Source organism: Diaphorina citri, unplaced genomic scaffold (assembly GCF_000475195.1).
Source record: "Diaphorina citri unplaced genomic scaffold, Diaci psyllid genome assembly version 1.1 scaffold163, whole genome shotgun sequence".
Taxonomy (NCBI): domain Eukaryota; kingdom Metazoa; phylum Arthropoda; class Insecta; order Hemiptera; family Psyllidae; genus Diaphorina; species Diaphorina citri.
In genome coordinates this window covers 133,891-150,970 of record NW_007377600.1, presented here as the reverse complement: position 1 = coordinate 150,970, position 17,080 = coordinate 133,891, and the positions used below count along the sequence as shown (strand labels likewise).

The window sequence follows — 17,080 nt, the reverse complement described above, 5'->3', positions numbered from 1 at the left end:
GGATCAGGAAGAGACCGCCTTAACATAATAATACATGGTATTGCTCTTTACCTTTTTGTGGGAAGGTATAACGGGGACAAGGACATACATAGGTACTTTTACCAGGTCTTTGATAAAATTTCTAAATTTAGAACTGTAAGTACAATCAGGAAACTTCTGCATCAGATTGTTTCAACTTGACTTAAGATGGGCCCTCAAGTCTCGAAGAAGATTTTTTATCAATGCGAACATAAGAACATATGGGTTTGATATGAAGGAGGAGGTGGAGAAGGATGAGGAGGAGAAGGAGGAAAAGAAGAAGAAGGAGGAGGAGGTGGAGAAGAAGAACAAGAAGACGACAATAGGTGCCTAGACATTGTATAATCAAATAATTATGTATGTGCATACAATGGACTAAAATGCATTAAGGAACGAAATCCTTCGAAGGATGACAGAAACACTGACAAAAGGAAGTGGCATTAATTTGGACAAACTTTTTCCATCAACATGAAGGATTAAAAGACCTTCTTTAGACTGCAAGAGGAAAAGGACATTTCAGTCCTATATAAAAAGAAATCATGATATGATATAAGAAACTAAAATGTTCCTGAAAAGTATAGTCACATAATTATACTTATAGGAACACGATGAGATAAGTATATAAAGAAACTGAATAAACCTTATTATTATGCTGGTGGCATAACATACATACATATCTAATCGTCAGCTTTTAAGAGTTTAATGTGTTTTGTTCAGATACATACTCTTGGTACCTACTTACACCTAAGTATGGAATTATGTTTAGTACATCTGTCACTATGTAGATATGTATCTAGTTCTATCTAGGGAATTTTTACTTTATTCACTTGGTACACAGAGCGAGTAGACCGTTTATCTAACTATCTAAATATACAAGTAGGTACCTATCTAAATTCTAAAGTTATGTACGAAAAACTCTTAGCTCTAACTGACCCTAAAAACCCTATAGCACGCGGGAAATTTTGAGACTCCGGGCCGAAAGCCAAATAATTCATGGAGTCTTCTTCTTCCCCTCCTCCTCCTTCTTCTTCTTCTTCTTCCTCTTCTTCTTCTTCTTCTTCTCCTTCTTCTTCTTAATAGAATATTTTGTGTTCTCTTAAGTGGAACTATTGCATTTTGATAGGCACTTCCCCAAACGGTTAAACAATATTGCAGTAAAGACTCCTCCTCCTTCTCCTTCTTCTCCTCCTCCTTCTCCTCCTCCTCCTCCTCCTTCTTCTTCTTCTTCCTCTTCTTCTTCTCCTTCTTCTTCTTCCCCTTCTCCTTCTTCATCTTCTTCTTCTCCTTCTTCTTTTTCTTTGTCCTCTACTTGTTCCACTCTTCCTTTCCTTTTTCTTCGTCGTCGTTGTCTTGGTCCTCTACTTCTTCTCTCTCTTTCATCGACTTCATCCTTTTGAACTTTGTACTTTTATCAATTTTGATAAGGAATACGGTTCAGATATTAAAATGTTAGATATTGACGGTTAGGTATTGTTGTGATAAGAGGAGAAGGGGGGGACAGGGCTTTTTTTACTTTCTATTACACTCATACGGAACCTTTAGCACTGAACCTGTTTGTTTTTACCCCTTAAGACTTGGAAAAAATCCCAACATAAGAAGTAGGTACCTAGTTGTGTGCTGTTCATCCATAGATTTTTTTATGGAAGGAGAAGGAAGCCACGGGAATAATTTACCTTCTCCCTCTCTCTCTCTCCCCCCCTCCAAGCTCATTCATTCTGGCATTGTAAGAAACCCTTTGAGACTTTATCATGGGGAAGGCATATTATATTGAAGGCATATTTTGGCAAATGTGTAAAGAGGGGGGGGTTCTGATTTCTGATTGAGATTGAGTGTATGGGAGGTAGCTATACTGAGTTAAAGGTAGACCTTGTTTAGACTGCGGGAGTGAAGGGGCTTCTCAGTCTCATTCTGCATTATCAATTTTGATAAGGAATACGGTTCAGATATTAAAATGTTAGATATTGACGGTTAGGTATTGTTGTGATAAGAGGAGAAGGGGGGACAGGGCTTTTTTTACTTTCTATTACACTCATTGGGAACCTTTAGCACTGAACCTGTTTGTTTTTACCCCTTAAGATCCCAACATAATAAGTAGGTAGGTACCTAGTTGTGTGCTGTTCACCCATAGATTTTTTTATGGAAGGAGAAGGAAGCCACGGGAATAATTTACCTTCTCCCTCTCTCTCTCTCCCTCCCCCCCTCCAAGCTCATTCATTCTGGCATTGTAAGAAACCCTTTGAGACTTTATCATGGGGAAGGCATATTATATTGAAGGTATATTTTGGCAAATGTGTAAAGAACTCGGTTCTGATTGAGATTGAGTGTATGGGAGGTAGCTTTACTGAGTTAAAGATAGACCTTGTTTAGACTGCGGGAGTAAAGGGGCTTCTCAGTCTCATTCTGGTAGGATAAAAAAGGTATATTCCAGAGGAACAATTTGTAATTTTGACATATCCACCAATAATATTAGAAACTAGTCTCTCCCTCCCTCTTTTTCTCTCTCTCCTCTCTCCGTAACATAGCAGAATAATAGAGACTCATAATGTGTTGTGCTATCAAAATAGGGTTTAATCAAAACCATTTTAGGTACATATTAGGCGCAGGATTTTAGATAGTAATTATTTCCACGAGCCGATATAATTACGTTGACCTCGGATAAACTGTTTAATTAGGGCAACATAATAATGTAGGTACACTACTGGACACAAAACAATACATACATGCATTATTTATACCGTAATATGTATGTGCCCATATCGCGTTACCTAAACAAATTTTGGTAAATTGACAGGCGCTAAGCGGTTTTCCGTGCCGTTCTTTGTAAGTATTTCCCTGCCTTGCCTTGTAAGTTTGGAGTGTAGCGCGCCTGCCTTATTGTAAGTTGTAAGTATTAGGTCGCGGGTTCCATTTCCGCCCGGGGGTCCCGGCCGATTCCCGCCCAGAAGAAAGGATAGAAGCTGGCCGTTTTCTCTTTGCTTTCGGGACAATGAGACCTCAGCGGTCGAGTCCCTCTTAAAAAATAAAAATAAAAAGAAGAAAAAAAAAGTGTTTCAACTGGACAATTTAACAAATTAAAAATTCGGTGGCGCAGAGGTCAACATCGACTAGTAAACGGTAGGGCGCGAGTTCAATCCCTCGCAGAGTCTATTATTGTTCCATAGAAAACCTATGATGAAACACTTGAAATCACGGTCATGGCGAAATGCAGTGTTTCTTTGTCAATGTCAATTGACATCGAGCAGTGAGAATCAACATATTTTTCCTCAATTCTCTCAATATACCCATCTACTAGGTATATTCTTTTTTGTCTTGATTCAAATCTCCATCGCATTGGCCCTACTGATTATCGCGTTTTTTATTCAGTCCTATCTCCCATCTCGTCTTTTCACACTGAATGAACATGGAGATTCAATCAACGTAATCAGCAACACCTTATGGATAATGTCTGCACGTAGATCCATTAACCCATTGTGTGCCATATGTAGTCTTTTTTCCTTTCCTTATACTACTTTTTTCTTTTTTAAGAAGTTTGATTGATTCAAATCTCCATCGCATTGGCCCTACTGATTATCGCGTTTTTTATTCAGTCCTATCTCCCATCTCGTCTTTTCACAATGAATGAACATGGAGATTCAATCAATGTAATCAGCAACACCTTATGGATAATGTCTGCACGTAGATCCATATTAACCCATTGTGTGCCATATGTAGTATTTTTTCCTTTCCTTATGCTATTTTTTTCTTTTTTAAGAATTTTGATAGAGGGAACTGTAACTGCTAGGGTCTTATCGTCCCGAAAGTGAAGAAAGACAGGAGAAGAGAGAAGAAAGACAGGATAGCAGAAAGCCGCCCATTCCGAGAACAAACATTATCCGTTCAGGGTTCTCGTTGTAATGTTTGCAATCGAAATAGGTACAAGTGTAAATTTTTTGTAAACTCTTTGAGTCGAACCCGGGATTTTCTGCATGGTAAGCGCGTTACTACTGGGCTAACTGGTACCCCTGAACAATGTTTCTATTAATCTACTGGAGTCTGGAGTCTGGAGTCCGCAGTGACAGCGGATATTTTTGTGCGTTCATTAGGACAAACCTGTCAGGTGTTCTTGATACAATACATGAAAATTATGAATGGAACACAAGTGTGATGTTGACATGTTGTTTTTGAGAGAAATTAGAAAGTAACCATAATAAGGAAACTTCTGGAACATTGGTGGATTGGGTGTCCAAGTTGCTGCAAAAGTAGGGGTTCTGGGGGAAAAAACAAAACTCCGTGCCCGAGTAGACACTAGATACCCACTCTGAAGGTCCCAGGTGCCTATAATACCACATTGGAGTTTAAACATCGATTAGCCAACTTGATAGTTTGCTAATCAGTGATTAGGATTCGGTGTAGTCTTCAACTTATGTCTGGATTATCGAGGCCATTTGCACAAAATGCACTTCTGATCTGTTACAAATCCCATCGATTCTGGTCAACAGGAATGTTAAGGTGGGTTTACTCGCTCAAGACATTTGCACAAATTGGCTTGCGCATGTCGGCTTGTTCGGTTTGCACAAAACTGTGAGAAGCCCTAAAGCCTGCGTTCACACCCTACGATTCACTCGTGCAAACCGGCTTGTATCAGCCAGTTTGAGCAAATGGTTTGAGCGTGTAAATCCACCTTTAGTGGTGTTTACATGAGACCAGTAGCTGGACCGTCTATTGGATTATGCAGTGTCTCCACGTGAGGAGTCAAACTCCCATCTGAATTCACCTTCAAGGGTTGATGTTTATGAAGTCAATTATGCAAAACCATCCATTCACCCACGTACGCAGAACAAAGCTATGTCGACAATGATAATAAATTGTTTTGCTTTCGATTCGAAAAATCCATTTCCTCCGTTTTATACAAAACGTCACTTTTCGGTTGACATGGACATAACGATATTAGGGGAGTGGGAGTTATAGGAGGGGTAGAGAGCTAGGAAGGGGTATTAGCTGGGAAGGAGTAGAGATATTAAGGGAGTAGGAATTAGGAGGGAGGAGACGGAGATATTGGAGGAATAGGAGGTAGGAGGGAGTAGGGATTGACGCCGGATTTTCCCAATATTCCTCGTCATACGAAACGTCATTTGTGTTTGACGTTTAAATCCATTTCCTCCGTTTTATACAAAACGTCACTTTTCGGTTGACATGGACATAACGATATTAGGGGAGTGGGAGTTATAGGAGGGGGCAGAGAGCTAGGAAGGGGTATTAGCTGGGAAGGAGTAGAGATATTAAGGGAGTAGGAATTAGGAGGGAGGAGTAGGAGATATTGGGGAAATAGGAGCTGGGAGGGAGTAGGGAGTTGGGATTGACGCCGGATTTTCCCAATATTCCTCGTCATACGAAACGTCATTTGTGTTTGACGTTCTTTGCTTTCGATTCGAAAAATCCATTTCCTCCGTTTTATACAAAACGTCACTTTTCGGTTGACATGGACATAACGATATTAGGGGAGTAGGAGTTATAGGAGGGGGTAGAGAGCTAGGAAGGGGTATTAGCTGGGAAGGAGTAGGAATTAGGAGGGAGGAGTAGGAGATATTGGGGAAATAGGAGCTAGGAGGGAGTAGGGATTGACGCCGGATTTTCCCAATATTCCTCGTCATACGAAACGTCATTTGTGTTTGACGTTTTCTATCCCGTCTGATCCTCTCTCGTTACTCCGCGCAGTTTTGTCAACGCTGAGGATAAAGTCTGTCAATTGTTCCCTCTGATTGTCAACATGGTGTCCTCATTTGGAGAGCTATATATTTGACTATTTTTAGCTTTCCATTTCGTGTTGATTTCGGTACGCGGGGGATTTTGTCAGATTCATTCGAGCTAGCACAATGGATTGGACTGGTCGAGTTTTCGTTTTGATCGCGATCCTTGCGCCTCAGGTAGGTGTGTTTGGTTCTGGGACATAATTTGTTCAACTTGTAATGCAGTAAAGAGGCCGTTTTCTGCCTCTTTGTTGAGTTGGCTAATATCAAACATCTAAACAAATTAAAAATTGTGTTCTTAGAATGGATTGGACTGGTCGAGTTTTCGTTTTGATCGCGATCCTTGCGCCTCAGGTAGGTGTGTTTGGTTCTGGGACATAATTTGTTCAATTTGTAGTGCAGTAAAGAGGCCGTTTTCTGCCTCTTTGTTGAGTTAGGCTAATATCAAACATCCAATCGAATTGAAAATTGTGTTCTTATTGGACTGGTCGAGTTTTCGTTTTGATCGCGATCCTTGCGCCTCAGGTAGGTGTGTTTGGTTCTGGGAGGTAATTTGTTCAATTTGTAGTGCAGTAAAGAGGCCATTTTCTGCCTCTTTGTTGAGTTAGGCTAATATCAAACATCCAATCAAATTAAAAATTGTGTTCTTATACCGTCATATTGAACGAGGATTCTCGATCCTTGTAGTCACGAATCTTTTCCCGGACTTCATTACTTAGTGGACTTTATTATTTTACGATGTTAGAGCGAGTACCTATCTAGGTACAATTACCTAAGACATTTGGTTTGTAACAGGAACACGGGAAATGTGGTTCAAATTCCAATAACGAGAGACTCGATCCTTGTAGTTACGAATCTTTTCCCGGACTTCATTACTTAGTGGACTTTATTATTTTACGATGTTAGAGCGAGTACCTATCTATAGGTACAATTACCTAAGACGTTTGGTTTGTAACACGGGAAATGTGGTTCGAATTCCAATAACAAGAGAAAATTTGGTACAATAACCAATGACTGAATGCCATTTGAAAGAGGGTAAACGGATCACAGATACATGATTGATCCTTTAATTTTTGGTAATCTAAGCACAATCCATAGGAATCTCTTGAGTATAGTCTTATCCTCTTGTTAATTTATCTTCAAGCTGTCTATTATTCTATCTATCTATGTACTTATAAGTTGACTATTATTCTTTCTATCTATGTACTTATAAGTTGACTATTATTCTATCTATCTACCTACTTACAAGCTGTCTATGTCTAGATTGTCTATTCTTAATTCTTATCTCTGATATGACACAGAAAGCTTTTCGAGGACAGCACGTGTTTTGTTTCACTGTTAAAAGTTTTCCCTCAAGTTTTCACAAAGTGGTATCGAGAGACAAGTGGTATGACAATGACATGACGCGTGTTCCCAGTATTTATTCTTGTCATTACTTACCCCAGTGCCCCATCTTGCCCCGCCTTCCCCTATTGTGATTGTAGCTTTTTAGATAATGGATGCTGGAGATAAAAGTATCAATACATTTTTTTTTTGTCTTCTCATTTTTGTTCCTGTGATTTGTGGTTTACGAATTTTATGCTTACTATTATTGCTTATTGTTATGCTTCCTGCCGTCTTCCTGTTATGTAGGTACCTACGTTTCAAATAATCTGCACTCCGAAATCACATTCAGACGAAATTAATTTACATTCCTCAATCACATTTAGACGAAATGAGAGCAACAATTATTCAATATCTATACGTAAATAGTAAATATACCTATGGATAGGTAAAGTTTAAACTTATAACAATCCTTTGTTGTAAAATGAGATTTTTTTTTTTTTTTTTTTTTTTTTTTTTTTTTTTTTTACAGACAGATAAATAGGTACCCATATATTAGCAGATTACTGCAGTGTTGTTTGTAGGTACTACATGGAAAAAAGTATGAATAACAATAGATAAGTATTAATTTACAAGTGGAAAGCGGAGAAGAAGACGACGAAGAAGAAAAAAAAAAGAAAAGGAGACGAAAAATTCTCACTGCTTTCACGTCTTAACAAGTGGTTCTACACCTGTACAGTGTATATATGTATGTAGTTAGGGTACAACCTTCAAATCGCATGACCGACCAGATGAGTTAAGTAACGCCAAGGTGGCCCAAGGCCGTATAATCGTCCACCATAAATGCATATAAATAAAGAAAAAAGCTAGATGGAATAATAATAATAAAATATATTACGAGTATCTTATCACGTAAGCTCATTATTACATTGTATGGATGCCATTATTGCATACCGGTTTGCATAGTTATGTAATATCGATCCAATGAAATGAGAGATCTGTGCACTTTTAATAATAATAGACTCCAGAATGAAAGGTTTAATTTAACGATGAAACAGATAATTATTAAGGTAAGCATATGGTGGTCATACTAGCTCATAGAAAGAAGGAACTATGAAGGGTGTGTTCTCATTACACTGTATGGATGCCATTATTGCATACCGGTTTGCATAGTTATGTAATATCGATCCAATGAAATGAGAGATCTGTGCACTTATAATAATAATAGACTCCAGAATGAAAGGTTTAATTTAACGATGAAACAGATAATTATTAAGGTAAGGATTTGGTGGTCATTGGTCATACTAGCTCATAGAAAGAAGGAACCATGAAGGGTGTGTTTTTTGGTAGACATTTAACGTCACTTTATAACTGATAGGTAAGGTCACAAGTGACAGAAGTCTGATAAGGCCCGATCCGGATACTAACCACGTGGAACGTTTCTTAACTTCAATGATAATGGAAGACAGGAGAGGAGAAAGCCAGCCGTTCCGAGAACGAACATTATCCCTTCAGGATAAAATCCGCCCCGGGCGGGAATCGAACCCGCAGCCTAACGCTTGCAAGGTAGGGTGTGTTTTTTGGTAGACATTTAACGTCACTGTATAACTGTTAAGGTCACAAGTGACAGAAGTCTGATAAGGCCCGATCCGGATACTAACCACGCGGAACGTTTCTTAACTTCAATGATAACCGGCCTCGCTGTCGTAATGGTCAAGACGCTCTCCTAGTTAACAGGAGGGTGCGAGTTGAATCCCAGCTGAGGAGTAGAATGTTATCATGTATTTATACTCGAGACTCAGCTTTCCCACGACTAAATAATTTAAGATTTTGATTACTTGTTCCCTCCATTAGTCAAATTTGAGACTCCAGGTATGGCACTTTCAGTGCCAAGTGATACTTCAAAGTATCAACTGCCTCTGTGCTAACATGAACATTTGTTTTAGATTATTAATATCTTAGCAGGTTTCAGGGAAATTACAGTCCTGATAACAATTTCCTTAGGGTTGTGTTTACACTTATTTTTCCTTTTCTTTTTAAAGAAAACCGACCTATGAAGTAGTTCCTGTGTTGGACTTCAGATTTGATGGGGATGGAAAACTTTTCCTCCTGAAACTGCTAAACCTTTTAGCATAAAGTTCTTGGGAAACTTTTCCAAGATTCCGCACACAAATAATATATACTAACACGAAACCTTTTTCCTACCACTGAACCTTTTGTCTCCTAAGTCCTAGAGTGAAGCTAGTTTAGAAATGTCTTTTATCACGAAAGCAAAAGGAAATTGAAATTAAACTAATTGAAATGAAGATGGGGGGTCGGGTTCAAATGAATCGTTTTAAATTAATGAACACCAATTTGTTGATTAGTAGCTTGTTCGCTTCCAGACGTTTCAAAAATTCAGAAACCAAAACTACGAGTAGAACAAAAAAGAAGCAATTTAATTATCGAATTTCATAGTCAAGTAAACATACCTATGTACCTGTTTAGAGAGACAGTGTGTACGTACCTTGTAGGGAGAAGTAGATAGATAAATAGATATTTACCACCCTGTACATTTTGGTGGAGAAGCCAAATTACCGCTCAAATATCCTGTTCTATCACCGTGAAGCCACAGCAAAACTCTTGTGAACAATAATAATAGTAATAGTGCTTGAACATACTCATATTAGGTACCTATGTTTAATTAAATCCTCATTAAATTAGTATCGGAGGAGAAAGAGGAGGAGAAGAAGAAGGACGAGAAGGAAAGGAGGAAGAGCTTAGATGGAGAAAGAGAGGATGAGAAAAAAGAAGGAGGAATAGAACGTTTAGAAAAGAAGAGAAAAAGAAGGAGGAGAAGAAGAAGAAGAGGAGGAGAAGGACATAAAAAACGATTTTCAAAAATTCAGAAACCAAAACTACGAGTAGAACAAAAAAGAAGCAATTTAATTATCGAATTTCATAGTCAAGTAAACATACCTATATGTACCTGTTTAGAGAGACAGTATGTAGGTACGTACTTTGTAGGGAGAAGTAGATAGATAAAGAGATATTTACCACCCTGTACATTTTGGCGGAGATGCCAAATTACCGCTCAAATATCCTGTTCTATCACCGTGAGGCCACAGCAAAACTCTTGCGAACAATAATAATAGAACGATAAAAAAAAAAAACGCAACAAAATATGCCATGGAAATTGCGCGTTTGAAGAAATTGAATGCATTGTGCAGTCAGTCATGACGGAATAGCAGTACAGGTATTTTCCCAAACGGTAGAAGAGGAAGTAGAGGAAAAAGACTGGAGGGGCGGCAACTTTGGACCGGGGGGGCGGGGCGGGGGTGAAATGGAAGCTTTTAGCTGTTATTAAAAGTTTTCCAACGTCTACGAAAAAGGCACCTGTTTACAATAATGGCGGGTGTGCTAACAAAGGAATCAAAGACTCATCGCCGAAACAGCGCACTCTTTCGGAAACTTTATCAAACGTGAATAGCTCAAAAAAGGTCTAATTTTTTTTCTTTTTGAGATTTACGAAGTTAACCATGGGAGGAACATAACTAACTCGTGGGTCTACTCTCGCATAAAACTTCGATAAGAAGTATAATTAGATTAACTAGTAGCTCAACACTTACTCAGTAAGAGGTCCGGTCTCTACAAAGGTCCGGCAAGTTCGAAAATCTTTTGACAAAATGTTCTTTAAGTGTTAAACAATCTTGCCCTTCAAAACCAAATCGGAAATTGCAGGGTAACCAAAAATACAGAAAAACAAAATGACAAATAGTCAAGTTAAAACTTGGAGTTCAAATCTTTCGTTCGGTGAACAGATACCTTTATCTTGGGATAGGACATAGGTAAACCATTCCCTCATGTGTATACCATTCCCTCATGTGTATGTGAGTAAGGTATACAAAAACCATCTACCATCTAGGTAGGTATCCGTTTTTCTGAAATGCATTTTGTGCTTGCTGTTTCTAGTTTGCATTATTGTACTTGTTTACAAAAGGCGAAAACACATCTTTGAAATGGTCTCCAAACCTCTAGATTGTGTTTCACTTCTTTGTTTAGGTAGGTACCGTTTTTGAATTCCAAATTTCCCAAAAAAACAAACTCTCAAATACCGATACAAAGATTTTCCGTCCTCTTTTCCTCCTCCTCCTCCTTCGGATACAGAGGTCTGAGATAAAACAGTAAACATACTAAACATAGCAAAGGAGCACATCGTAGAGGATAAAGGAGGACATGAAAGAAATCAAACATAAACTGAAAGTGACACCTCAAGTGGCAGGAAATGAAATGAGACTTGACTTTGTGTCAGAATTGAGATGCCTCTCGAGACTACAGGGAGTTCAACATGGATTCCATATGACATACGAACATATATATGGGTTTGATAATAAACCTCATATAAATACAACTGGGATGAGACTAATGAGACTTGACTTTGTGTCAGAATTGAGATGCCTCTCGAGACTACAGGGAGTTCAACATGGATTCCATATGACATACGAACATATATGGGTTTGATATAAACCTCATTTAAATACAACTGGGATGAGACTGAGAAGTCCCTTGCTAAGCCCAAAACAGAATATAGCCTGACTTAATAGGTATAATGATGACAATAAGATATCAATGCGAACATAAGAACATATGGGTTTGACATGAAGGAGGAGGTGGAGAAGGAGGAGGTGGAAAAGGAGGAAAAGAAGAAGATATCAATGCGAACATAAGAACATATGGGTTTGATATGAAGGAGGAGGTGGAGAAGGATGAGGAGGAGAAGGAGGAAAAGAAGAAGAAGAAGGAGGAGGAGGAGGAGGTGGAGAAGAAGAACAAGAAGACGACAATAGGTGCCTAGACATTGTATAATCAAATAATTATGTATGTGCATACAATGGACTAAAATGCATTAAGAAACGAAATCCTTCGAAGGATGACAGAAACACTGACAAAAGGAAGTGGCATTAATTTGAACAAACTTTTTCTATCAACATGAAGGATTAAAAGACCTTCTTTAGACTGCAAGAGGAAAAGGACATTTCAGTCCTATATAAAAACAAATCATGATATGATATAAGAAACTAAAATGTTCCTGAAAAGTATAGTCACATATACTTATAGGAACACGATGAGATATATGAAGAAACTAAATAAACCTTATTATTATTATGCTGGTGGCATAACATACATACATACATATCTAACGATAATATGATATAAGAAACTAAAATGTTCCTGAAAAGTATAGTCACATATACTTATAGGAACACGATGAGATATATGAAGAAACTAAGTAAACCTTATTATTATTATGCTGGTGGCATGACATACATACATATCTAATGCTGTCCCTTTATTTCCTACATAAGCAAGATCTATTCTATGCTATACGCATTGCTGTCCTTTTGTTCCCACAAAGCTTTCAAACTTTGACTTTCTGCAACATCCTGTAGGGATATAAATTTCAAACGAAAACGAGATACTGTCGGGGACCAAAGACCTGAGAATTGGACGGTGAAAATAGGGTGTTTCTTCTCATAATTTGTTTCTAATAGGGGAGAAATAAAATCTAATATATGTGTCCTACAAAACTGTTTTATTTTCAATTTCTATCCTATTAAACCCAGTGGCGGGGAGACGTGAATCCTAAAGGCCCTATTTTGACAGATTCTCCTTGGAATGGAGAGAATAAAGGAATGCCTAAAAGTCCTAAAACTCTAAATTCTGGAATCCGAAGAAAAAATGAAGTTTTTTTAGCTATTTTAGATTCCTTTTCTTGAACCCATAATAATTATAAGTTACTTATAAGGGAAATTTTAATTTTTGGACCTCATTGGGCATTCAAGGATCCCGAAGCGGCCCTGTTTCTGAGTGAAAAATCTAATATATGTGTCCTACAAAACTGTTTTATTTTCAATTTCTATCCTATTAAACCCAGTGGCGGGGAGACGTGAATCCTAAAGGACCTATTTCTACAAACTCTCCTTGGAATCGAGAGAATGAAGGAATTAAAGGGAAGCCTTAGAACCCTGAAGAAAAAGGAAAGCTTTTGTTAAATTTCTTGAAACTATGTATTAAGAACTTGATATTTGTTTAAGAACAATTTTAATTTTTGGACCTCATTAGGCATTCAAGGATCCCGAAGCGGCCCTGTTTCTGAGTGAGTTCTGCAGTTCACTGGATTACTAGCACGAATATTGAAATATTGGTTGTGTTGAATGCACTCATGTTCTTATTATTCAATGTTGTCATCTTTATGACATAACTGTTCTGAGTCATGGCAACCTTCCTGACAATCTCAAGCGGTGTCCAGACATAATCGACGCCGTCGATCGACGAGGTGAAGAGTTTAATCTATGTGTGTTGTCGAGGCAGTGTGCGGTTTCAGTCGGCGTCGACTATGTGTGGACACATCTGCAGGCTTCACGATTCAAAAGATTCTCGTTCTTCTCAACCCCATGAACTACGCCACTGCTGTTATTGGCTTCTGTCCCCGTCCTTCCCATGTTGTTTTGCAATAAATAAGGGAAATATTTTTCTCTACCCTGGCACAGCAAAACCGAAAAACTATTCTCCAACAAAATTTTATCTCTTTCTCCTCCTCTTCCTCCTTTTTTTTTTTTTTTTTGTAAAACTGTAAATGTAAATGCAGTTTTTTTGTGTTATTATGACACAACTTTGGTGCTCACTGCAGTATTGTAGGATTTTTCCCAATATCTCAATAATCCTAACATCCAATGTTTACCTACCATGCACCGGTCGCTATGCGCATTTATATGTCATAGCTATTCATTTTCCTCACGAGGCTGAGTGGGGCCCGCAACAGCCAGTCACGGAATCAATCCTTTGCAGATACAAATTTCTTGACCCCGCCGGGAATCGAACCCGGGTCTCCCGCGTGCAAGGCGAGTGCAGTGACCACTACGCCAACTTGACCCCGCCGGGAATCGAACCCGGGTCTCCCGCGTGCAAGGCGAGCGCAGTGACCACTACGCCATGGGAGCTGACTTTTTTTTTCAAGAGGATTGATAGAAGGAACTGTAATTTCTGAGGTCTTATCGTGCCGAAATTGAAGAGAGAGGCTTGATAGGAATTTTTGCTCCATTACTACAGGGCGGACTCCGAAAATTTGGAGCATCTACCCCCTCTCCCGTACATCACTGTTTGGCTCTCTCAATGAAAATCCTCGATACGTCCCTACTATCTATAATGGAAACTCAAATTTCTTGACCCCGCCGGGAATCGAACCCGGGTCTCCCGCGTGCAAGGCGAGCGCAGTGACCACTACGCCATGGGAGCTAACTTTTTTTTTTCAAGAGGATTTATAGAAGGAACTGTAATTGCTGAGGTCTTATCGTGCCGAAATTGAAGAGAGAGGCCTGATAGGAATTTTCGCTCCATTACTACAGGGCGGACTCCGAAAATTTGGAGTATCTAGCCCCTCTCCCGTACAACACTGTTTGGCTCTCTCAATGAAAATCCTCGATACGTCCCTACTATCTATAATGGAAAAATTAAAATTTCTTTATTATTATTCCAAGAACTAAATACATAAAATTAATAGATAAAATAGAATATAGATAGTTCAAACAAACTTTCTTACCGTAGTTGATCTTAGATGACACGTTGGCTCCCATCAAGGCCACATGGAAGCTCAAGACAAGACATACTTTCAGCAAGAATGCTCGCGAACTAATAGAAAAAGCTCGCGATCCCAGAAATGCTGCCATGTTGGTAATAAACTTGAGGAATTCACGTAAAGTTTTCAATCTTCAGATTATTGGGTAATGCTCGCGAACTAATAGAAAAAGCTCGCGATCCCAGAAATGCTGCCATGTTGGTAATAAACTTGAGGAATTCACGTAAAGTTTTCAATGTTCAGATTATTGGGTAATAAAGTTTGGGAAATTCCGGGTTAAAGTTACGACACTCTGTCACTACCCGATATACCCCGTGTTCCCCTAAAGTTTGGGAAATTCCTGGCAAAGTTACGACACTCTGTTGTCACTACCCGATAACACCCCGTGTTCCCCTACAACATCCTTTGCAAAGGTTAATATTTAACCAACAAGTGTGAGAGAGTATGAAAAGTTGTCTGGGAGATTGTTTACATGTTTTACGTCAGCTTTTAAGAGTTTAATGTGTTTTGTTCAGATACATACTCTTGTACCTATTTACACCTAAGTATGGAATTATGTTTAGTACATCAGCTTGTTTAGATATGTATCTAAGTTCTATCTAGGGAATTTTTACTTTATTCATTTGGTACACAGAGCGAGTAGACCGTTTATCTTACGTCAGCTTTTAAGAGTTTAATGTGTTTTGTTCAGATACATACTCTTGGTACCTACTTACACCTAAGTATGGAATTATGTTTAGTACAGCAGCTTGTTTAGATATGTATCTAGTTCTATCTAGGGAATTTTTACTTTATTCACTTGGTACACAGAGCGAGTAGACCGTTTATCTTACTATCTAAATATACAAGTACCTATCTAAATATACAAGTGAAGTTATGTACGAAAAACTCTTAGCTCTAACTGACCCTAAAAACCCTAGCACGCGGGAAATTTTGAGACTCCGGGCCGAAAGCCAAATTAATTCATGGAGTCTTCTTCTTCCCCTCCTCCTTCTTCTTCTTCTTCTTCTTCTTCTTCTTCTTCTTCCTCTCCTTCTTCTTCTTCTTCCCCTTCTCCTTCTTCTTCTTCCCCTTCTCCTTCTTCATCTTCATCTTCTTCTTCTCCTTCTTTTTCTTTTTCTTTGTCCTCTACTTGTTCCACTCTTCCTTTCCTTTTTCTTCCTCGTCGTTGTCTTGGTCCTCTACTTCTTCTCTCTCTTGCATCGACTTCATCCTTTTGAACTTTGTACTTAAGTACCTCTCTACACTCCTTTCACAAAGCACGAGAAAATCTATTTCTATACATTGTCTTCAGACAACAAGAGATTATTTTTAAAATGAGAAAAAAAACTTTACGATTTAATATTACAATAAAAAATTAACTGTGGAAATAGCTACCTATAAAAATAACTTCTTTTTTTATTTTTTTTTCCTTGCATATACAATATGGGATTGGGAGTTTTGGCATCTCTACCATTCTATTCTTATTCTTGGTGGAGATGTCAAAACTCCCAAGTGTTGAAAAGAAGGTCGAGTAGAAAGTAAAAAACATCTTCTTTGAAGAAATCTTCGGACTTCTTTAGTTTGAAATAGCTTGGAACTACCTAAATAGATATGTATTTACTTATAGGCTGCTGGTGGAGATGCCAAAACTCCCAAGTGTTTACCAAAGGCAAAAACACATCTTTGAAATGGTCTCCAAACCTCTAAATTGTGTTTCACTTCTTTTTTTAGGTAGGTACCGTTTTTGAATTCCAAATTTCCCAACTCAAAAATGTTAGTACTAACCCCAGAGCTGTTTGGCAGACCCTGGATCGTATCTCAAAAAGGGCAAGGAAAATGAATGAGAATTTTTCGTGGAATTATTTACCTTTGTGCTACCTATACCTGCAAAGTACATACATAATTATGTAACCAACCATTCAAGGAAATTTTTTAATGATCTTTGAGTTAAATATACCTACATCTACAATAGGTACTTAATAAAAGGTTTATTTACTTTAGGTTGTCTCATACATCCGACATCGCAGGCAACATTATCCTGCAAAGTACATACATAATTATGTAACCAACCATTCAAGGAAATTTTTTAATGATCTTTGAGTTAAATATACCTACATCTACAATACTTAATAAAAGGTTTATTTACTTTAGGTTGTCTTATACATCCGACATCGCAGGCAACATTATTTTTTAATTAAATGCAAACTTCATTAGCACAAGAAGTATTTTCAAATTTAATCCATCCTACCCACCCAAACACTATTTGTAGAGTTTTAATTCTACACAAAGCTTTGTACTTAAGTACCTCTCTACACTCCTTTCACAAAGCACGAGAAAATCTATTTCCATACATTGTCTTCAAACAACAAGAGATTATTTCGAAAAAAAAAAACTCTATGCATTTGACACCTATGTT

The 17,080-nt window shown here is 38.2% G+C and overlaps 1 protein-coding gene across 4 annotated transcripts in view; it reads left to right on the top strand.

Moving 5' to 3' along the window:
* Positions 1-5,783: 5,783 nt before the first annotated feature.
* LOC103505306 overlaps positions 5,784-17,080 on the top strand; it is a 28,480-nt gene continuing 17,183 nt past the window's right edge. The window contains exon 1 of one of the 4 annotated variants that reach the window (XM_026820641.1): positions 5,784-5,921. In XM_026820641.1, the coding sequence (XP_026676442.1) occupies positions 5,871-5,921 (51 nt within the window). In that variant the 5' untranslated portion in view covers positions 5,784-5,870. The remainder of the gene's footprint in view (positions 5,922-17,080) is intronic. The other 3 variants (XM_026820643.1, XM_026820642.1, XR_003390408.1) reach the window with 3 other exon arrangements.